Source organism: Camelus ferus, chromosome 3 (assembly GCF_009834535.1).
Source record: "Camelus ferus isolate YT-003-E chromosome 3, BCGSAC_Cfer_1.0, whole genome shotgun sequence".
Classification (NCBI taxonomy): Eukaryota; Metazoa; Chordata; class Mammalia; order Artiodactyla; family Camelidae; genus Camelus; species Camelus ferus.
In genome coordinates this window covers 46807448-46831026 of record NC_045698.1, presented here as the reverse complement: position 1 = coordinate 46831026, position 23579 = coordinate 46807448, and the positions used below count along the sequence as shown (strand labels likewise).

At 35.3% G+C, this 23579-nt stretch overlaps 2 protein-coding genes and 1 pseudogene across 6 annotated transcripts in view; 1 reads left to right on the top strand and 2 right to left on the bottom strand.

Annotated features, from left to right (window-relative positions):
• Nucleotides 1-1142, bottom strand: part of MCCC2 (methylcrotonoyl-CoA carboxylase 2) — a 56591-nt gene extending 55449 nt beyond the window's left edge. Inside the window, exon 1 of the mRNA XM_006185201.3 lies at nt 867-1142. Within this exon, the coding sequence (XP_006185263.2) occupies nt 867-995 (129 nt within the window). The 5' untranslated portion in view covers nt 996-1142. The remainder of the gene's footprint in view (nt 1-866) is intronic.
• Nucleotides 1143-2524: 1382 nt separating this feature from the next.
• Nucleotides 2525-4486, top strand: LOC102504856 (annotated as a pseudogene).
• Nucleotides 4487-6889: 2403 nt separating this feature from the next.
• The window catches only part of BDP1 (B double prime 1, subunit of RNA polymerase III transcription initiation factor IIIB), a 67662-nt gene continuing 50972 nt past the window's right edge, over nt 6890-23579 (bottom strand). For 3 of the 5 annotated variants that reach the window (XM_032473788.1, XM_032473798.1, XM_014559709.2), the window contains exons 30-39: nt 23029-23186; nt 20962-21112; nt 20575-20755; nt 18327-18390; nt 17774-17960; nt 16831-17032; nt 13461-13500; nt 12557-12821; nt 10938-11184; nt 6890-9625 (exon numbers count right to left, since the gene is read on the bottom strand). In XM_032473788.1, the coding sequence (XP_032329679.1) occupies nt 9494-9625; nt 10938-11184; nt 12557-12821; nt 13461-13500; nt 16831-17032; nt 17774-17960; nt 18327-18390; nt 20575-20755; nt 20962-21112; nt 23029-23186 (1627 nt within the window). In that variant the 3' untranslated portion in view covers nt 6890-9493. Of the gene's footprint in view, nt 9626-10937; nt 11185-12556; nt 12822-13460; nt 13501-16501; nt 16680-16830; nt 17033-17773; nt 17961-18326; nt 18391-20574; nt 20756-20961; nt 21113-23028; nt 23187-23579 lie in introns of those variants that run through there. The other 2 variants (XR_004317417.1, XR_004317418.1) reach the window with 2 other exon arrangements.

The following is a 23579-nucleotide window of genomic DNA, read 5'->3' as shown; positions in this document are numbered from 1 at the left end:
AATTCAGAAACACTGGTTACTGTGGTCTAGGCACTATTTTAGGTATTTGGTATAGATGTGTAGGAATGGAATCAGAATTTTGTGGGGGAGATGGACAAGAAAGCAGTGCACTGTAGTAAGTGGTGCCTAAAGCTTAAAAAAGTGGTTGTAGAAAACTGCAGTTAGAAAGTAATACGTGAGTTGGATCTTGTGTTGGGTAAGAACTGGCCAGGTTCAGGGAAGAGGATGGGAGACAAGACTACACAAACTATTTTCACAAGCTTAGAAACCATGGAACAGACTGAAAATTTCCAGCTCTGATAGTTCTCAAACGAGGAGTTGTTCTTTGACTTTGTGATACTTCACAATTGCAAGAAAGTCCATTTAAAGATAACTATTTTCTATTAACATTACCAACTATTTAAAGTCTGGTAAGCACAACCCAGGGTTAGCTGTGTTAGGCCAGTGGTTCCCAAAGTTGACGGCCACCAAGATCCTCCTCTCCTTCCAACTTCATTAACAATGCAAACACCAGGACCCCCCAAGAGTGAAAAGGTGAGGCTTAAGGCAGCCTCCCAGATGACACTGCTAGGCCAGGTTTTGAGAACCAGTGATTTTAAACATACAAAGTAGAGCGCCAGTGCTAAAAGTGAACTAAAATGTATCTGATTTCTAATTGTTTTCTTTTTCAAACCCTCTAGTGCGTCCCAGAATCGTGACTGGGGATCCAGAGAAGAGAGCAGCTGTTGTAAAAGTGTGCCCACCCTCCACCTGCTCCCCAGTCCGGCCAGCGCCTTGTCCCGTCGGTCCGGCACTGGTGGATAGGCGGAAGAGAAATCACTGACTCGGGCTGGGTCCTCCAGACCCAGGCCGCTCACCGAGCCTACCTGGTAGACCGCAGAGCTCGAGTCCGCCTGGGTGCCCAGCGTGGCCACGGAGTCCCCATGATAGGCGCGCAGCGCGGGGATGGCGGCGCGGGCGCACGGACGCAGCGCTAACCTCAGAGCGGCCAACATGGCAGCGGGCACAGAGGGAGGAAGGAGTGCGAGAGAGCGGCCTGTGCCGGTCCCCTCCGACTCCCACGCTTCGGGCTACAGCTCAGCAGCTACCGTCCTTGCAGCCCTAACCCGCCCGAAACCTCCCGGATTCTCACGCCAGCCTCAGCACGTGCCTGCTCACGCCGCCCGTGATTGGTCGGCCAGCACTACGCCCCTCTGAACTCAGCCAATAAGGGGCAGAGGGGCAGCCCCGCGAGGCCTGTCCCATCGCGAGCCCAGGAGGGTTGCAGGGTCCCGAGGCGGGGCGACCCTCTTGTGGTCGCCCCGCCTCCCGCGACGCAGCGCTGCGGAGCTGAGGCTAAGTTCCTTTGGGGTCGGTGTTAGTTCTTTTTCTGTGTGCTGTTTTCTTCTTCCCCAGCTGATAGAAAGGGTATTCTGGGACTTGAAAAGCTTATCCTCATATGAGAGCTGGACACTGAACAGGCTTATTAAGCTTCCCTCAGAAATTAAACTCTTAAAGGAGATATTTATTCATTCTTTCAACAAATATTTAGTGTTTCATGTCAGGTGCTATTCTGGCTCTGGAGATACAGTGGACAACAGGCAAAGTGCCTTCTTTTGTAACAGATTATAAGCAAGTAAACAAAAAAATTCTAATAGTGATAAATTACAATTTAAATGTACTTTTAAAACTTTGCCTATAACAAATCTGAGCTTCCTCATAATCTCTCATCCTCTGGACAATGAGAAAAAAATTAATCTTATTTAGTCCATTCAAGTTTGAGGTTTATTTTGAGTTAATTTTTCGTATATGGTGTTAGATAAAGGTCTGGCTTCATTCTTTTCTATGTAGATATCCAGTTTTTCCAAGGCCATTTGTTGATAAGACTGTCCTTTCCCCACTGAATAGTCTTGACATCCTTGTCAAAAATTATTTCATATACAATGGTTTATTTCTGGACTTTTTATTCTGTTCCATTGGTCTGTATGTCTCCTTATGCCAGTAGCACACAATTTTGGTTACTGTAGCTTTGTCCTAAGCTTTGAAGTCGTAAAGTGTGAATCTTCCAGCCATGTTCTTTTTTTTCAAGATTTTCTTGGCTATGTAGGGCCCCTTGAGATTTCATATTAATTTTAAGCAAAAAGTGTTTTCTATTTCTGCAAAAAGTGTCAGGATTTTAGTAGGGGCTGCACTGAATCTGTTGATCACGTTGGGTATCTTGACACTATTGAGTCTTCCAATCTATGAACATAGGGTATGTTTCCATTTATTTATGTCTTTAATTCCTTTCAGCAATAATTTTTTAGTTTTAATTGTGCAAATCTTTCACCTCCTTGGTTAATTCCTATTTTGTTCTTTTTGGTGCTATTTAAATGGAATAGTTTTTGTAATTTCCTTTTCAGCTTGTTTGTTATTAGTGTGTAGAAATACAACTGATTTTTGTGTGTGAACTTTGTATACTGCTACTTTGCTGAATTCATTTATTAATTCTAAAAAACTGTGTGTGTGTGTGTGTGTGTGTGTGTGTGTGTGTGTGTGTGTGTAATCTTTAGGACTTTCTACATGTAATAAATCATCTATGAACAGAGATAATTTTACTTCTTCCATCCCAATTTAAATGCCTTCTATTTCTCATTCTTACTTAATTGCTCCAGTTAGAACTTGAAGTATTATATTGAATTGAAGTGGTGAAAGTGGAAACTTGTGTTGTTCCTGATCTTACAGGAAAATCTTTCAGTCTTTCAGTAGTGAGTATGACATCTGCTGTGGGTTTTTCATATGTAGCTTTTATGATGTTAAGCCTTCTCTTCCTAGTTTGTTGAGTGTTTTTATCAGGAAAGAGTGTTAAATTTTGTCATCTGCTTATTCTGCATCAGTTGAGATGATCATGTGGGGTTTTTTCCCTTCATTCTATTAATGTTGCGCACTACATTGATCAATTTCATTTTATACCTATTTAATGTTAGACATACTTAAAATTTTACTTGTCTATATTTATCCTGTTTATCTTATCATTATAACTGAGTTTCTAAGTCTGTTTGCTAAGAACAAATAGCATTCCTATAGTATTAAAAGTCTTGCTTTAATAGCTCCAAGGGCTAGTTTGAAAACTTAAGACTGAACAGATGTTATAGAAAATACATTTGTTAAAATCTTTAAAAATGTTTTTTCTTTTAATTCTTTTTTTGGGGGGAGGTAATTAGATTGGTTTGTGTGTGTATACACACATACATAAATATAGATATAGATATACACACATACATATATAAATATAAATATATATATATATATATATATATATTTCTTTTTATTGGCGGTAGTAGGGCTTGAACCCAGGACCTTATGTGTGCTAAGCACATACCCTACCACTGAACTACATCCTCCCCCTAAAATCTTAATTACAATACAAAAATCAACTGTTTTTCTGTTCCAACAGTAAATATACATGTAAAAATAAGCATTTAAAAACATCCTTTATAAAGATATCAGAGAATATCTTAGAAATAAATCTAAGAAAAGATGTGCCTCTCCTAGGTATTGACACAAGAGAAATAAAAGCATGTCTACAAAAAGATTTATACAAGAATATTTATAGTAGCTTTATTCCAAAGAGCCAAAATTTGGAAACAACCAGTAGAAAAATGGATGGGTAATTATGGTATATTTATATAATGTGGTATACACATAAAATGGAGTACAACTCAGCAACAACTGGAAACTACTAGCATGCTAAAAAAGTGGATGAATCCCCAAAATATGTTGAGCAAAAGTAACCAGATACAAAAGAATATGTAATATAAAGTGTGTCTATATATACACACACAAACACACACATAGTTCAGGATCAGGCAAAACTAATCTCTGTGGGTGACAGTGGGGAAGGGTCTAAAGGAATTTCCAGAGATGCTGGGAATGTATATTTATTTTGTGGGGTGGTTACACAGGTGTGTGCATTGTCAGTATCCAAACTGAACACTTCAGATCAGTGTACTTTACTCTTTCCCTGCCACCGCGGAGTCCTGCGGAGGCAGGAGGCTGGTGCATTCAAGATTCTGCTCCACCCGTGACCCACCACTATGGCCGAGGCAGGCACTGCTGCTGCAGGTGTAATGGATGTCATTACTGCTCTGCAAAGAGGTGCTGAAGACCGCCTTCATCCACGATGGCCTAATATGTAGAATTCATGAAGCTCCCAAAGCCTTAGACAAGCGCCAAGCCCATCTTTGTGTGCCTGCATCCAACTGTGATGAGCCTTTGTATGTCAAGTTGGTGGAGGCCCTTTGTGCTGAGCAGCAAACCAACCTAATTAAGGTTGATGACAACAAGAAACTATGGGAATGGGTAGGCCTCTGTAAAACTGACAGAGAGGGAAAACCCCATAAAGTGGTTGGTTGCAGTTGTGTGGTGGTTAAGGACTATGGCAAAGAGTCTCAGGCCAAGGATGTCATCAAGTACTTCAAATGTAAGAAATGATCAAATAAAAAAACTTGGCTCTTGAAAAAAAAAATTAGTGTACTTTATTAAATGGAAATTATGCTTTAAAAATGTTCATTGTAGAAAACTGTTGACTTAAGATTATGAATTTAGTCAAAGAATGACATATTCTGTAACTTGATTCTGCAAATTTGTTATAATTTTCTTCTATGAATTTTGTGACTAACAAAGTCACTTCTAAAAAGGAACGGACATTTGAATTTTCTCCAATAGAAGTAAAAATTGAGACACTCTCTCCCCCTCCCCCCCAAAAAGGGGAACAAAACAAAAAATGAGAAGGTAGATAGGAAGGGAAGGAAGAAGTGGAAAAGAGCAAAGATAACTTAGGGAACCAGTAAAGTAGGTTTAAAAATCTGATTAATAGGAATTCCAGATATGAGAACGGTGAAAATGAAAGAGAGGAATTATCAAAGCAATAATGCAAGAACATTTCCCGAAGGAAATGTTCTTATTAAAGGCCCATAAATGCCCAGCAGCGTGAATGGGGACAGGAAAGTGTGGGGGCACATTATTATGCAGAATACCACTGATACAGGAAAACTGGGGCAAGAGAGGATGGTTGTGTCCCAGGTCTTGGTGGAGATCCTAGGATGTGCCTCGCCAAGTCAGGGTCCTTAGCTTCACGAGTTCAAGGGCAAGCCATAGAAGAGTGCAGGTAGATTTATTCAGAGAGATACATACTCCACAGAGTGCAGGCCGTCTCAGAAGGCCAGAGATGCCACGAGGCATGGTGGTGTTTAGTTTAAGGTAAAAGTAGATACACTACATAGAGTGCAGGTCATCTCCAAAGGCAAGAGAGTGACCACGAGGTGCGAGGTGTGGGGGTTAGTTTTTATGGGCTTGGTAACTTCATATGCTAACAGGTGGGAGGATTAGCCCAGCTACTTTGGGGAAGAGGATGGGAGTCCCAGGAACTCGGCCATCACCCACCCTTTGAACTTTTATCGTCAGCCTTGAAACTGTTCCGGCACCTGTGAAACTGTTATGGCACCATTTAGCATGCTATTGTATTTTTATGAGTGTGTATTGAAGCTTAAGGTCTACTGGGAGTTGAATCTTCCACCATCTTGGTGCCAACTGTTGTGTCATTCTTTTAATGGTTGTGCCCTACCACCTTCCCTCCTGTCTCATTTAGTACACAAAATATGAGATATAAATAACTTGACCTTGCTACAAGCTGGCAGATTTAACTTTACATTGCAAGAGAAAACACAAAGACTGACACAGCTCATGTATAGAAAGTCAGACCATCTGAACAGAAGTCCAATTATTCCTGGCACTGAGGCCAAAGAGAAGTATCTCCTATAGATTTTCGTAAGTAGGATACTGGATGATATAATAAAGTCTACAACATCATTATAGTAAAAACAACTATTTTTTTAGGCCTTTGGGACTATTTCACTTAATGTCCCTAAACATGAGCAGACTAAATAATGTACCCCACATACTAGGCTCTTGGATGAGCTGACAAAATCCAAGACCAAAATTTTTTCTATCCGGAGAAATGGCTAGACTACCATTTAGAAAAATTTCCACAAATATTTCTCTCAGCTGAATTTTTTGATTGAGATTTTGCCAATATCCACTTGAGAAGTCCAGGATCATAGTATATCCATAACTAAAGTTTCCCATCTGTCTTTCTGTACAGAGAAAACAAAGTGGGAAAAAGAGTGAAAGATTAACTTATGTCTAAAAATTCATTGTATAAGGAGTTAGTAAACAAACAAAAAAATAAGCAACTCTACATATGTCCCAAATGTGGGGGAAAGTGTATTCTTTATTCTTGCAAAATCAAAAAATATCCTTCACAGCATGCATATGAGAAAAAAGATTAATTCTTCCAGTTATACAGTATTTTCATGGAAGTGAGAAAGGAGGAAAGGGGGCAGGGCACAACCACTGAAGGAATGGCACAGCAACTTAGGATGGGACAAACTGGGTAGAACCAAGATTGTGGAAGATTCAACTTCCAGTAGACCTTGAGCCTCATGGCACACCCACATGACGGGTGCCATGACAGTTCCTAGGCTGATCATAAAAGGTCAGAAAGTGGGTGTGTGGTGGGGAGCTCATTTCTGGATATCCCTGCCCTTTCCCCAAAGTAGTTGGAATAATCCTACTTGTTAGCACATGAAATTACCAAGCCCATAAAAACTAACAACTCTGCACCTCACGGTCGCTCTCCCTCTCCCCTTTAGAGATGGCCTGCACTCTGTCTATGGAATGTCTATCTCCCTGAATAAACTTACTTTCATTTTACTACGCCTCGCTCTTGAATTCTTTTCTGAACGAGACAAGAACCTATTCTCTGGCAACAGAAGGAAGAAAGTGTAAGCTGTATTTGTGAAACTATTTTTCATTAACTAAATATTAATATCTTTATTAAGTTATTTGAAAAGAAAAAGGACACAACAGGAAAAATATAAAATAACTTTTATTTACATAATATATATCTATAGGACATAACTGTTTTCTTTAGAACAAGAAAATTTACAATGACAGATATTGCTTTTTTGTCAAAGACTTCTTCAGGCAAGACAGTATACATGGTCATTCTATTTCAAAGAACATGGTGGTAAACAGTGGATATTCATTTTCATCTGTGTCTCAACCATTTACCAACAATTAGGCTTTTAAACAAACCATAATGTTGATCACTTGCTAAGATGTAACTGTTCAGGAGGAAAAGTCAAAAAAAAAAAAAAAAAGTAATAAAGGCCTTTAATTATATCTTCTTTAAGATTTATAAAATACTAATTCTTCACAACATCATCTTTACATGAATTCGATTAAACACAAGTGTGAACAAGTCCACCTTGTAAGGAAAATACACTGATTAAGTTTCTTTTTCCAAGAGTAGTTGTAAGGATCTAACAGTAGAATAACCGAGCTGTCTGACTTGATTCTCTAATACAATGAATGTCCAAAGATAAAACTATCCTTTTTACAGTAAGTAACATCTTCCATAAAGTTAACTCATTGTGGATGAACAAGAGACAGATATTAACAGAGTTAAAAAGTAATATAATACAGGGAATAAAATAGTTTAATTGTGACAACTTAACACCCAAACTAACATTAACTAAATGAGAGAAGCTTCTCAGAAATTTTTAAAATTTATAAAAACAGGGCATTAAAATAGCAATGAATAATTTATTCCATGATTCTTGTGACATGTTAATCACATGAAATAAATAAATGCACACCTATAGAGAATTTCCACTCAGATTTATAGATCTCCTTTATGACAAAAAAAGTTAAACTATAAATTTCACTATAAAGCAATGAATAAGAAATGCTCTAATATCAATTGTTTTAATAAATTAGAATTACTGTTACACTTGCCAAACCATATCCTGTTTTACTGATGAACCTGAAAACTGACCATTTTTTTCAATTTACAAACATAATTATCTAAACACTAAAATAGTTTCCTAATTGAAATACTGATTTCATAATGCAATCAACATGGTTTTTAACTGTTAGGCACAACTCATAACTTCAGTACAAATATCTCATAGGTAATGACACCAGCACCTTAAGATAAGAAAACTGTCTAATGTAGAGGTCAAACTAAAAACCCAATCCATCCATGTGCATCATTTAAATATTATCTGTAGCCATTTTCATACTGAAATGGCAGAGTTGAGTAGTTGCCATAGAGGGCATCTGGCCTATAAACTTGAAAATATTTTGCAGAAAATGTTTCTGACTCCTGATCCAATGTATTATCAACCCAGGAAGCTTTTTAAATAAGAGGATAAATCTGCTCTTAGAGAAGTTTAATTTAAACCACCAAATGGGTAGATAACAGAATTACCTAAGTAAATCACAAAATCTTAAAATTAAAACCAACCCTTAAATTCATACTGATGATATTCACCGACTTAATAAAGTCTTACTGTTATCTTTTTTTCTGTTTTTAACTTCACAATTATGTTCAATGCATAAAGGCCTAGGTGTTCCTTAAGCAGAATTTAATGGGGAAAAAAAACTACCAAGAAATTGTTTTTTAAAAAAGGAATGTGTGTGTTTTGAGTGTATGTGTGTGTAAAAGAGATTGAGTTTTGTATGGAAATTTGCCTCATAAAGTCAAGGTTTGTTTTTCCCATACAAATCCTGAGATTGTCCAAGAAATAAGAAAAACAAAATTCACAGTACAAAGTCAATATGCTAAACTACAAGAAAAAAATGTATTCAAAACATATACACTATCCAAACACTTTTCATTATATCACTTAAATATCTTAAAAATTAAAGAGGGAAAGGAGACAAACAAATTTATTAATGCCTTCTTTACCCATAATCTGAGGGGTAAAAATAAAAATGAATATTCTTTTAAATAAAAAATTTAAAAATAAATAAGCTTTTTGATGTTTTATCTTTATAAATAATAAGTTTAAGTTTAAATACTAGTTCTTCAATTAGGACTAATGTTACATCAACATGAATTAGAAAAATACACATTTTTCGGTCAAATAGCAGATAATAGAAAAGCTTTTAACATTTACCATACTAAAGTGAGTTTCACAATTTGCTTTCATATACTTAGAGGCAACTGAAAAGGCTTTCACCATCCAGAACGAACCCAAAAAACAAAAACCAAAACCAAAAAACCCTAAACAAAGAGGAAAAAAAACCTTCACAAAAGAAGCCCACCAAATGTTAAATACAATCCACCTCCAAATACGCCGGTACTGTGATTTATACAGAGACATTTATCCATGACATTTCAAGATGTCCATGCATGTTCAGCACAAGAAGAGTCAACATGTAAACAAGAGTTGTTATTTCTGTCTGGGAAAGCAGTCTTAATTGCTTGGTACTTCCAAAATGCTGAATTAATCAGAATGAAAGGAACCTCAGCAATGTTTTTCACTGATTATAAAAGCTTCAAATCAAGCCCATTAAATATCAAAAACAACCTAAAGAAAAACAGCCAGTGATGCTTTTTTCTAAATACTGCTTTGTTGATTCTGGAAATCCTAGACTTAAAAAAAAAGGGGGGGGGGGGAGACTTTCATTCTGTTTCATCCACTTCAATAAAGATATCACTAAAGAAATATTCAGCGACTGTGGTTGGCTCCTCTTCAGGTATCCGGTTTTGGCTACTTTTACACTCTTCTTTCGGTAAGGGACTATTACAAGAAACCTAAAAAGGTAAAAAATAAATAAATATGCAATATAACATTTATATATTGATAATGGTAGCCCAAATTGATATTTGTTTGAAAAGCAATATAGCAATCAATATTAAGAGCTTTAAATATGTTTATACTCACTGACCCAGTAATTTCATTTCTATGCTGTTAAATAAATAATCCTAAACAGATAAGTTTTAATAAGTAAGATAAACATTTGTAGCATTGGTTATAATAATAAAATTAGAATCAACAAACACACTAGACATGATTAGGTTAACTACAGTATACACATGATTACCCTAATTTCCATGAAAAATATATATATAAAAAAATAAGATTATTAAATCTATAATAGAAACATTTTAATGACCAGTATAAGAATACACGGATCCATGAAACAGACCAGTACATAAGGAAACATCACAAATCATAGCAATCCAATAAAAAATTAGCATACTTAGGAATACACATACGTATCAACTGGAATAGAAGACTAGAAATATCCCCAACACATGTGGATGGAAATTTAGTATCTGATAAAAGCAGTATTTCCGAAAAAAAAAAAAAAAAAAAAAAGTTGGATTAGCCAATAAGCAATGTTGGATAACTGTATAACCATCTCACGCACACAAAACAGACCTATTCTTCACCAAAATAAATTCTAGATGGATCAGTCAACTTAGATGTAAAAACATTTTTAAAACTCTACTACAAAATACCATGGGAAAATGCTTTTATAATCCTAGAGTGGAGGAGAGAGTATCTTTTTAAATGACAAGAGAGCCAGAAGGCATAAAAGAAAAGGTCTGCATGGCGAAAACCACCATATACAAAAATTAAAAGATAAATGCTACAGGGAAAAAAAAACTGCAACCTATATCACAAAAGGCTTTCTTTATAAGAGTTTCTAAAAATCAATCATGGAAAAAAACTAATTTTTAAAAAAATCAAATGATATGAACAAATGGTTCACAGAAAAAGCATAAATGACTGAAATACATAAAGAGATGTTCAACCTCACTCATAGGTGTCCATTAAACTATGAAGAATGTCAAACGTGAACAAGATCGATAATATGCTAGTGTGAGGATAAAAGTCCCCTCATACACTGCTGATAAGAACAGAAACTGGTATCATCTCCGTGGAGGACAATCAGGCCCTGTCTGTCAAAAGAATAATTATTCCTTTTGACCAGTAATTCTGTTCCTAGGAACTTAACCTATGAATGTGAAAAATGGCCCATTTTTGCCGTATTTCTCCTAGTTGAGTCTAATATCCAACCCATTCTATACAAATAAACAAACAGTAGTTATCACATACCTGAGTTGCTGTACTATCAATATTCGTAGATTGAGTATTAACAACACTTGGAGATGGAAGCAGATCAGAGGATTCTTGAGTTTTTTTCTGGCTTTCATTGAGTGGATTAGATCTTTTCAAATTCTGTCTTGACACAGGTATAAGAGGTTTTAGGCGTTTCTTACTATGAACCTGAGTAGGTTCATCAGACTCCAAACTATTCTTTGAACATATTAAAGACAAAAATCCGAGGGGTCTTCTGCCAGGTCTAGAAACACAAATGTAAAGATATTCAAGACTATCCAGGAAAACATTCTTAATACAAACTTCTTTCCATTAATGCCAAAATGGCACATGTGATAACACTATGCCATGACATATACTTGTGACAAAGATCAAAGCTTACTCTAGAGCATTACTTCTCAAGCTTAAAAGTACATACAAATCACCTGAGGATCTTATTAAAATGAAGATTCCGAATGAACTGGTAGGGGAGTGGGGCCTGAGTTTCTATATTTCTAGTGAGTTCTCAAATGATGTCCCTTCTGCTGGTCCCAGGACCACACTTTGAGTAGGAAGGCCTTAGAGCAGGGGCAAGCTAGGCTCCATAGGCCAAATGCAAAAACTGATTCTGTAAATAAATTTTACTAGAACACAGCATACTTATCTGTTTACATATATGATTGCTTTTGTGCTACAAATGCAGAATTGAGTAGTTGCAACAGAGACATATGGTCCACATAAGCCTAAAATATATACTACATTATCTTTTACAAAAAAAATTTGCTGAACTTATTCTGGAACACTGTTTCTCAATGTTTAACCCAAACCCCCATGATGCTGCCCTCTATTTTCTATTCTATTTCAGCACATCTCTAAAGTCAGAAAAGATACTGCTGAGCTTTACTCTGTGGTTTATATGGCCTTTTCAAGCTACACATGACCTTCCCCACTTTCCTTTTGTTGAGGCTAGTACATATCCTCCCCTCTCCAACTCACCATCTCCATGTTAAGGATTTGCATGCTGCTGATAAGCCAATAATTATCCATAACCCAGAAGACTCAATTGTAGATTATAAGGAAAATAATGTGGGAGAAGCTGGCTTTGGGCTTAAATTTCACACTTAATTCTTACAGGGAGAAAGCCAGGGTTTACCTCCCTGCTATGCCACGAGAGAGAAAAATACACACATTATTTGGGACTTCAATAAAACAATGTCCAGAGCTACTTCTGATGTCAGATCTGTTTCAGACCATCTACATCTGAATTGGCAGCTACTGTATGGTAGAATAAATAATTATCAAAATAATAACCATGAACAATCTGGAAAAGAAAGTATGCAACACCAAATTCTAAACATTTTCTATCTAAAAGTCAAAGATTCAGCACTTAAAGTTAAGTGTCACATAGAACATATATTTATCTGGAACAGTCCTGTGAAAGTGTACGACATTACTGTATTTCCTTTGATGACACTCCATTCCTTCACATTACTGACCAAGGGACACTACTATAAAACACCATCCTTACTACTGGACTTACTCTTTATACATATATTACATCTGTTCTGTGTAGGTTATACTTATCCACTGAGAGAAATATCGGGAGAGAACATTCAATAAAGATTTTCTTATGATACCTGGATAGTGGGGTTTTGGAAGATGATGTAATGTTATTCATTTGCTCAGACTTAGAAGCAGCACAAGTTCTTTCTTTTTTATCAGACACAATTCTCTCATCCTGAGGTAACTGAGATGTATTCTTTTCTTGTGTATCTGTTATTTTATCAAAAGCTCTAGATCCAGTACTCTGAAAAGTTGGTTCAAGTTGCTCTTTCTGAGGTTCTGGAGTTACGTGTGTACTTCCAGAGGTAGGGAAGTTATCTTGTCCCTTGCAAGCCTCCCCTTCAAAAAAAGAAAACAAATGGTAAGCACACATATTGAAATTAATATATCCAATTAAATTGTAATATTTAAAGAATAAAACCCATAATATTCTATCATAAACCTTACCCTAATAAGGGTAAGCTAAATTATAAATTAGTGGAGTTACCTAGACTATTAGAAATATTACAATGGGTAAAAGCTATAGTAACAGCTTCTGCATTCAGACACAAAATAGTTGTACCAATATATTTTTTTGTACTAATATATTCTGACTTAGAAAATCTTTCTCCATAAATATTTCTTGAAATAGCAAAATGAAAGAGTGATCACCTTCAAATCTTGAGCTAAAGCTAAGGCCGTATTAAAACTCCTTTATACCCAGCTTTCTAATCCCTAAAATGTAGTTGTTGAGTTTTCACAGGAAATTCTATAGCCATGTGGTTTTCTATTAATTACAGGATAACAGTAGCTTTTTCTGGCTACTGAAGTGCCAAATCCAAGATCTCATCAGGGAAGCAAAATTTCCAACAATAAAAGCATAATTCTTAGAGAAAAGTGAACAAGACTCTGCTTCAACCCCAAATTCAAAGAAAATGCATCAAAAATAATTGGGAGTATTTAGCAAAATGCAGTCACATTAAAATTTATTTCACTCACCTGCTTCTTCCAGAACATTTATTAATTCCTTTGAACACATCTGTTAAAAGAAATTTTACAAAAGAAAAAAATTAGAACTCTATTTGTCAAATAAAATTGATTTTATGTCCTTCTTTCTTTTTTAAGTAAAGAAAACCTGAATCTTCCAGAAAGCACTAGGGTCAGACATGTTTTATGGGAATTCTACTAAACATTTAGGAAAATACATTGTAACTATTATTTAAGCTATTCCAGAGCACAGCAGAAGAGGGAAAGCTTCAAAACGCCTTTTATAAATCAAAATAATATTGATACCAACTAACCAGTTCCACAACACAAAAATGCCAAATGAAGTATTTCAAGCATAATTCAGCAGCACATCAAAAGACTAAAACATCACAATCAAATAGAGTTTCTTTCAGGAATGCAAAGATGATTCAATATTATAAAACCTATTAATATAAATCAATAGCTATAAGGAGAAAAATAATATTATCATCTCTCAATTTACACGAAAAGTGTCCCAAAACATACATTCTTGGAAAAAACTTAAGATTTAATAGACAGGCGTTTTCTTTTTGTTTTAATTGGGGGGGGGGGGGTGCGGGGAGGATTAGGTTACTTATTTTATTTATTCAGGCAGTATTGGAGATTAAACCCAGGACGTCACGCATGTTAAGCATGCACTCTACCACTTGAACTATACCTTCCCCCAAGATTTACGTTTTCTTAACACCATAAAATATAACTACTGTAATCCAAAACCCAGCATCCCACTTCATAAACACTGAAAGTATTCCCATTAAAGTCAGGAATAAGAAAAATATTCCACTATCAGGACTATTTTGACTTTTTTTGAGTTATATTAGCCAAAATAACTAGAAATGAGAAAGAAATTAAAGGTATAAACAGTAGAAGAGAAGAAATAAAATTGTATCTGCAGATGATATGACTGTTTATGTGGAAAACTCAAGAGAACCAACTGAAAAATTACTATATACAGGGAGGGGAATTCAATAAAACTCTCTACATTACAAAGAACTCAGTGATAACAACAAAGATAAAATTCTTAGGGGTAACCTAACAAGAAATGTACCAGATTTATATGAGGAAGAGATTAAAATGCCACTGAGAGACACAAAATACTGAAACAAACAGAAAGACATACTGTGTTTCTGCATAGGAAGACTCAACATCATAATTTTTACGTTAATTTTCTCTACATTAATCTGTCAAGTTAATATGTTCCTAATACAAGTAACAATAGGGTTTCTATTTTTTTTAAAAGCTCTGAATAAGCTAATTCTAAAATTTATATATACTTTAGAAGATATAAGCAACTAGGAAAAACTTGAAAAAGAAAGAAAATTGTTTTCTTAAGCGAGGGAGTGGGAGAGACTATTCCTTTAAGCAATTAAAGCATTTAAAAGCTAAAATAATTAAAACAGTATGATACTGGCCCTAGAGCAAATAGGTGAATTGATGCATAAGAAAGTTCAGGGACACACCCAAATATATGTGGGAATTTAATATCTAACAAAAGTGGAATTTTAAATCAGTGGAGAAAAGATGAGTTATTCAATAAATGGTGCTGGGATAGATGAATAGGCATCTGTGGAAAATTAAGTTGGTCATACTGCTCTTGAAACGAAAATAAATTCTAAACAAATAGATAATATTCACTATAACAATTTATATTAAATTCAAGGAAGCCTTTCAATGTGTTAACATAATCTCTATAAGCCATACATAAACAGACTGATTAATCTGATTACAGAAAAATAATGTTTGTGTGTCTATCTGAATAAAGTATGTGCACATCCTAGAACTTAACATTACAACATTGGCTTTTCATAAGCAATTTTTTATTATAAATTGCTGAAAACAAAGTTTAGAAAATAAAAATCACACATAAGCCCGAGACATTATACATATTTCTCTTATATTTTTAGTCACACTAATGTACATCTATCATTTTTTAAATGGCATATTATAAACTGGTGACCTAGCTTTGAATGTAGTAATTTACTGTGATCTTTTTCCCATGTTATTAAATCCTTTCAAAACAAAACAAAACAATCTGTATCAAATGCTGATAAAATGTTGAAACTGGATGCCTGGTACATACAGATACAGTCTAATAGCCCGTCTACCTTTTTAAATGTTTGAAAATTTTCGTATTAAAAAAGTTAACCCAGGAGGAAGGGTAGCTCAGTGGTAGAGTGCGTGCTTAGCATGCACAAGGTCCTGGGTTCTATCCCCAGTGCCTCCATTACATAAATGAATAAACCTAGTGACCTCTGCCCCTCCCCCTGCAAAAAAAAAAAAAGTTACCCCAAAAAATCTGCATGGGAAAACCACAAAAAGTAGAGTCTAAAGACAACTGAGAAAAAACAGTTGCAATTCATATCAGACATACGAAACAGAGAGTTCCCCCAAATCTGTGAGAAAAAGATCCACAACTCAATTGAAAAATGGGTAAAGAACACAGAGTCCCTTTGCAGGAAAGGAAATACAAATGGTTCTTAACCATATGAAAAGATATTCAACCTTACTCGTAATAAGAGAAATTAATAACTACTCTGGGATACCATTTTTTACCTATCAGATATAGAATACACCACCTCTGTTGTCTGCTATCATCTAAGGACTACTGGTCTTCAGCTGTCACTTTGAGAATACAGATTCTAAATTAACTTCCTCATAGCGTAGTACATTATGATGAGCACCAGAAACAAAAACCTACAACAGTAGCTTGTGGTAGTCTGTCAGGCTTCCCTGAGGTACTAATGATTGAGCTAAAAAAGTCTATGTTTTGCAAGGTAATGTTTCATAAAGGAGAGACAGCAAAAGAAACACTGGGACATGAAGGAATACAGTGCATTCAAGAAACTGAAAGATGGGCCGTATGGCTAGAGAGTGAGGCAGAGATCAGCATAAGATGAGATGAGTCAGAGAAAATAGCCTGATAAATACAGGGCCTTACAAGTTCTGGTTTTATTCATAAGAGCAAGAGGAAGCTTTAAGCATTATGATAATGGTAGCGATGATATTACTATTACCATTGTACACAACAGGGAACTTGTTCAGAAAGGTGAAATATCTTGCCTAAGATCCCACAGCTGTTAAATGGTACAGCCAAGATCCAGATCCTTGTGGTGTTTTCAGCCTTATTTTCAGCCAATGACACTGAGCTGGGAATGCGTTTCCTGGTTAATATTCACCAGTTTTCACCTGGAACTGGTTGCAAGTGAGAATTCAAAACCGGTTTTATCTGGATTACTCATGGTGAGAAGTATTAGAACTATCTTTATAGAAAGAGTCTAAAGGAAAAAAACAGAAATAGATTGGTTGTAATATGGCCATCTCACCCTCTTAACAATTCTCTTACCTCGGAGGTGTATTTCTGACAATCGTCTCTTGAACTGAGCAAACTTTTTTTGGCAGGAGGAACATGGTCACTTTCACCAAGTCTACTATGCAATCTCTTCCTAGATACAAGGTCCAAATTAACAGGCTTTTTAGAATCATCTCTTCCAGAATTAGATAAACAAATGGCATTCTGACCAACTGAAGTTACCGGAAAACTCACACTGCAAAGAAAACACAAACACATTGAACCAGTTACTTAATGAGGTTAAGGGCTGAACTATTCCAATCAAAACTGCTAAAAAACTTCAAAGTGACTTCAAACTAATATATACATAGCCACGGCCTCAAAAATGTTAGTTTTGAGCTCCATTCATATTTAAAGGCTTGCAACTTACATTCTGTAATACTGAATTAAATCTGAAGTATAAAAAGTGTTTTCCTTGTCAGTAAAGTTAAATTTTAGTCTAAAATGTCTTTTCCTAATATAAAAGGCTTCAATTTCTGATGTTACTCGATAGACAAACATCTTAACCAACGACTATTAAAATACAACTTAAGAATTCTATGGCAAAGAATTAAAATGAGTATCAAAAATATTAAAAAATGTATCCTCTTTGTACTCTTTCCAACTTTCTGCAAATGTATATTTATTTCACAATTTAACATATATACGTTTACAAAGTAATTCCACCTTTAATAGATGCCACTTAATGATCCAGATTGCTAAATTTTTGTTAGCTTTCAAAATACTTAAAATACCAAAAAGAGTTTCATATGAAAGTATTATACATTTAAGTAGCATCTATATCAGATATAAAATGAATGATTTCTTCTCTAACTTATCACATAATTACTAAAAAAACTCCAAGATAATTACAAATGTTGGTGAAGTTTGTTCTATCAATACTATTCAATTCATAAAGCATCTTTATCCCTAGCAAAAAGTTAAGCTCATTCATTACCTCATGTCCCCTTTTTCTTCTGTATTCCCTGATTTGACCAATATGGGTGCTGGCAGTAAAGGGTTTGGCATTAACTGCGTAGTGGTATCAGCAAATTCTTCCACTGCATTGGTTGGGATTTCCACCAGAGTTAAAATGAATGCTTGTTCATCCTCACCATCTTGATGTACGTTAGCAACTAGATTCACTATCAAAGTTTAAAAGTTAGTAATGAAAAGCTGAACTATGAAACAACAGAAAATCATTAATTTATTTCATTTCTAAAAAGTCTCATGACAACTTATCCACAAGAATAAAAAACTAAATTATATCCCCCCTCAAGAAATAAATAAAAAGTAATAAAGGATAAAGATGATTCACTATGGAGAAGACTTACAATTCTGAACAACAAAACTTATACACAAAATACTTCAAATTTTGGGTTTTTTTGTTTTTTGGGTTTTTTTAAAGGCTATCATGGACCAACAAGAACTGCTTTGTTTTTCCGCAGTTAAATGGGGATTAAAAACCATACTACTAGGTTCTATGATACTACTGAAGCAGATTATCCTACCTGTTAGGTCTTGAGGATTATTTACATTCTTTTGTTGGACTTCTGGAATACTAGTTGGTGTGCACTGCCATAACAAATTAAAATAAAAGAGTGAGGTTGACCAAATCTGTTTTACGAAGTTTTCCTGACAATATATGATGAACAGTTACTGTTTCAAAACTCAAAATCTTACCTAACTATATACAATTTTTCAAGTATTTTAAAACCTTTAGTTGTACCAATAAACTTTTGACTCATAAAATTCATAAAAAACATATATATACACATATCAGAAAAAAATTTAGACTAAATTGTGGTAAATGTGCAGGCTATGAAATACTTTTGAAGTAACAGGAGAGGGAGATGCAAAGCCCTCAACCTTCTCTATCCTCATGACAGCAGCCACTGCACTACTAGCAGGATCATGTGTATGAAAGCAAACTGGTCTCCTTGCCTCCAGCATGGCTCCCTCCAGTCTGTTTTCCACAAAATAGCAAACACTGTTTTCTCTAAAATGCAATTCTGATTGTAATTCTCTACTGCTTAAAATCATAAAACTTTGATTTTGCAACCAACAATGTCAGTAATTGATTCACGCAAGAATCATCAATGCATGCTAAATTACTAAGTAGAAAAGATACTGTTATAATGGAGAAAAATCTGGTAGGCACCATTCTAGCCAAGTGATCAGCCAGGATCACCAATAATGGGATAAAGTGATATTATGTGTCCCTGATATGATGCAAAAGGAAGAACAAAACTATCACTTATGTAGTATTCTTGCCCAAAAACGTTCAACCTGCATCTAACAATGAAGAAGCAACAAAAAAAGAAAACCTGGACTGTAAGACTATCTTGGACTCTTCTAAAATGTCAAGTACACAAAAGAGGAAAAAAGGCAGGAGGACTACTCTAGATTAAAAGAGTAAGGATAAATGACAACTAAATGCAATATAAGAGGCTTGACTGGAACTGTATGTTACGTAATGTGATTACATCAATGGTAGGTAGTATGCAAATATCTAGTACGTAATAGTATTGCTATTTCTTTGTAAGAGAATGTCCTTATTCTTATCAAAGACAAGCTGGAGTATTTGTGGGTGAAGGCTCGCATCTGCATCTTAATTTTAAAAAACTGAACCTTCAATGGTTCAATTTTTTAAAATTATCTATCAGGATTAAGAGCAACACAGAGAAAGAGAATAATGCTTCAGCTAGGTACCCATGCAAATGAAGCAAAATGTTAACATTTGAGAGTTCTATGTAAGATTCTTACAACTCTTCTCTAAATCTGAAATTACTTCAAAATAAAATGTAAACATGAGAAAGCTGGGGGTCAGGGGAAAATCCCGTAAGTCTGGATGTAACCCAAATTCCTTAGCAAGTCATAAATTCCTTTTAAGATCTGTCCTCAGGCTACCTATCTAACTTCATCTCTAACCACTTTCTTCATTTACATTCCATTCATAACTACTTATATAGTCCCTGAGCATGTCATGCTGTTTCACACTTGTTCTTTGTACATCTTCCTCTCCCTTTAACCGGTTAATTCATATTTGTTCTTCCAGATCAAGGATTCTCTCTCTGCTGGGTACACAATAGAATAATCTGGGGTACTTTTAAAAAAAAAAAAAAAAAAGATGCTAATGCCTGGGCCTTAGTCCCCCCAGAGATTGATTTCATTGGATTGGGTTGACGTCCCCTCCTATCGAGTCTTACACAACTCTCTTTCATAGAACCTTCCAGACTGAGATTAACCATTCATTTACTCGTCTGTTTCTCACAACTTTGTATACCCAGTATCTCACACAGTGCTGGACATGTAACATCTCAATACATGCTCTGAAAACGAACTTCTCAGATCTAGGAGCTAAGAAGCAAGAGTTCTCTGTGTACAAAACACTTCCTTTTTCAAAGCTTTCACAACAAAGCTAGGTACTGGTTATTTTATCTCTACGTTTCAGAGACCAAAAACACAATAAAAATTCTATCACAATACATTCTTACAAAGGCAACACTATAAGGAAAGAAAATAGATCAGTGGTTGTCAGGAGCTAGGGGTGGAGAGGAGTGACTGAAAAAGGGCACTGGAAAACTTTGGGAGTTATGGAATTGCTCATGTATTGGTTATATGACTATATACGTTTATCAAAACTTGAAGAACTGTACACTAAAAGGGATGAAGTTTATTGTGTGTAAATTACAACTTAACTTTTTTAATGAGGAATAAACAGCGAGCCACCCCCGATTATATTTTATATTCTTTTACCTCTGGCACATGAAGCATAAGCACACTGTCTCCATTATAGTCCTTTCTCAGGGGCTCTTCAATAGAACTCTCACCAGGACCTGTACCCGAACCAAGCATGTGGGGCCCTGTCTCAGAAGAAACAACTGGAGCAACAGACGATATCTGAACCTCTTCAGATTCCTCTTCTTGACCTTTATTTCTGAAAGACAGGTTAGTATGTATCTGAAATTAAGCTGACAACCACAGAATAATGTTTAGAGCTGGGTATGTCAAAGTTTACCTAATTTAATGGTTTTTAAATTTTTAAGATATATTTAATGCAATAGAACAAATTCTTAGTTACAGCTTATGGCTACAGTTGAAAGAGAACATAAACCAAATCCCAGGATCTCTTTTCTCTTTTACCTTTCAGTTAGGCTTGCTTCTTGTGAAATACTGGTTTCTTCAATACTATGTACACATGCCAATTTGCTCTGCTCCTTACTCTCCGCTGTTGTAACTGATTCAAGGTTTTTATCTTCTAATTCAGTTCCTTTAGAAGCATTTTTCTCAGTTTCTTAAATAAAAAACACATTTAAAATATAGCCCAAAACAGTACAATTATAATCACCATATTAGAAACATAATTCTTTCTTTAAAGATCACTAGGTAATGGCTCTTCCAAACTCTTAATCTAAAAACCAAGCTTATTCACATGGCAGAAAGGTGGTCTGGGGCAATTACACTTTTTAACATAAATGAGGTGATTAATGATTCTGCACTGCACATATTTCACTCCTGATAGCCACAGCAATTTTATCTATACTTTATCATAATAGCAGTATAATCAAAAATCTATACACAAGAGAGATTCAGAGGCGGGTACATATGAGGTCTGGTTGGTTCTGCTTTACGAGAAGTGTTGGGGAGAGAACTCTTCTGCAAAGAATAATGTCACAAAGGGGAAGAAAATGACTTCTGTGTAACAGAGGTAAAATCTGAGCCTGCACATTAAGAAAGCTTCTGGGTACTGTTCAAGCCAAAGTAATGAATTAACGAACTGAACCACCAGCATTACTGGCTGAAAGGAAATCCCGAAACAGGGAAAAGATGATGCTAACTATCCAGATCTTCTATATATGGGGCTGAAGAGAACCTAGGCAGCCTACTACTTGCACTGCTTTTCCTGTTCTCACTAGTACCCTAAAGGCTGGGCCCTTGGCAGGGAGGGGAGGTGGAAAAGGAAGTGGGACGGGGTTTCAACATGTCCATCACAATACAGTGAGGCCACTGAAAAATAAATTAAGAGCACTATGCAATCATACAGAAAATTTTTTTCAATATATTAATCTTTAAAAACAGAAAGCACTAATATATATACAGAACTCATAATAAGAAAAAGACAGATACCCAATTCTAAAATGAGCATAGATCTAAAGATACATTTCTCTAAAGAAGATAAACAAGCACATGAAAAGAGACTCAACATTAGTCAACAGGAAAATGCAAATCAAAACCACCATGAGATAGCACTTCATACCCACTAAGAGACCTATAATCAAAGAGACAAATAATAACAAGTGTCTGGGAAGATGTAGAGAAACTGAAACCCTTACAGATTGTTGGTGAAAATATAAAATGCTGCAGACACTTTTTCAAAAGTCTGGCAGTTCCTCAAAAGGTTAAACATAGAATTACCACTGACCCAGCAATTTCACTTGTAGGTATAAACCCAGAGAAATGAAAACATACATCCACACAATAACTTACACATCAAGTGTTCTTAGCAGCATTATTTATAATACTCTAAAGGTAAATATACTAACCATTAAACTGTACACTTTAAACGGGTGAATTCTATGGTGAATTATCTCAACAGAACTGTTATTTTAAAAAGCACTGAACAATATTTATGGTATAGTATGCATATATTTTTGTTCTTTTGAAAGGAATATATATGCATACGTGTGTGTGTGTGTGTGTGTGTGTGTGTGTGTGTGTGTGTGTGTGTGTGTGTATCTGTCTATGTATATACACACACCTTGTTTAGATGCTTACATGTATGAAACATTTCTGGAAGTCTACAACAAAAACTGTTAACAGTAGTTTGCCATCAGAAATGGGATTGGGGGACTGGGAATCAAAGAAGGAGGGAATTTCTAAAATTTCTGCCTTTTGGGTACTGTCTTATTTTTTGCCACATGCATGTACACTTAAAGGAGATATTTGCTTGAGTATTCATGTATAAACAGACACAGAAAAAAATATATACAAAGAGAAAATTTCATCAAGTAAATAAAACAAAATGGTAATAATTACTGAAACTAGATGGTGGATTTATGGGTATTTATTTTACAGCTCATTCTACTTTTTGTATGTTTTAACTTTTTAATAGTTAAAATAACTTCAACGACTGAATATTCCATTTGAAATGCTTATGAAATTTCTTGTGTCAAGTAGCTGCGTAACTTTCAAGGGAACAATAAAATTTACCTCTTTGAATTTCCACTTCTTCTCCTTTGGCTATAAACAAACTAGGAAACTCCTGATGAGTACCAAAACTGCTGGTCTCAAAAATCTTCTTCATATTTAGCTTAGGCTTGGCAAATGTACTCATTCTCAAATTATCAGTCACTTCAGAAGTTGTAGTCCTAGAAAGAGATGGGAAGAGAGAGAAATTGATCAACTGTGTAAGAACTCTCTCACACTGAGACATTCTACCTTGAATTGACACAGTTACATGCCACCTTCTCAGGTGCCACGTGTCATTTCTCAATGCTAAAATTATGCGGTAGTAACTTACCCAAAACTCTTGAGAAGGGAAAAGAATTTGGACTATGTCTGTCAAATAGGAACTATATTTACATAAAACTATTTCATTAAAGCTCCAAACATGCATTGTGGTAATTTTAATATGCAAGCCATTAAACTAAAATCAAAATCACCAATCCTTACTTTAAAGAATAAAAAATTAGCACTGCTCACTTTATATTTATACAAGTATTACTCAAAGCTGTTAGCCAAACTGATGGCTGGTTTATGTA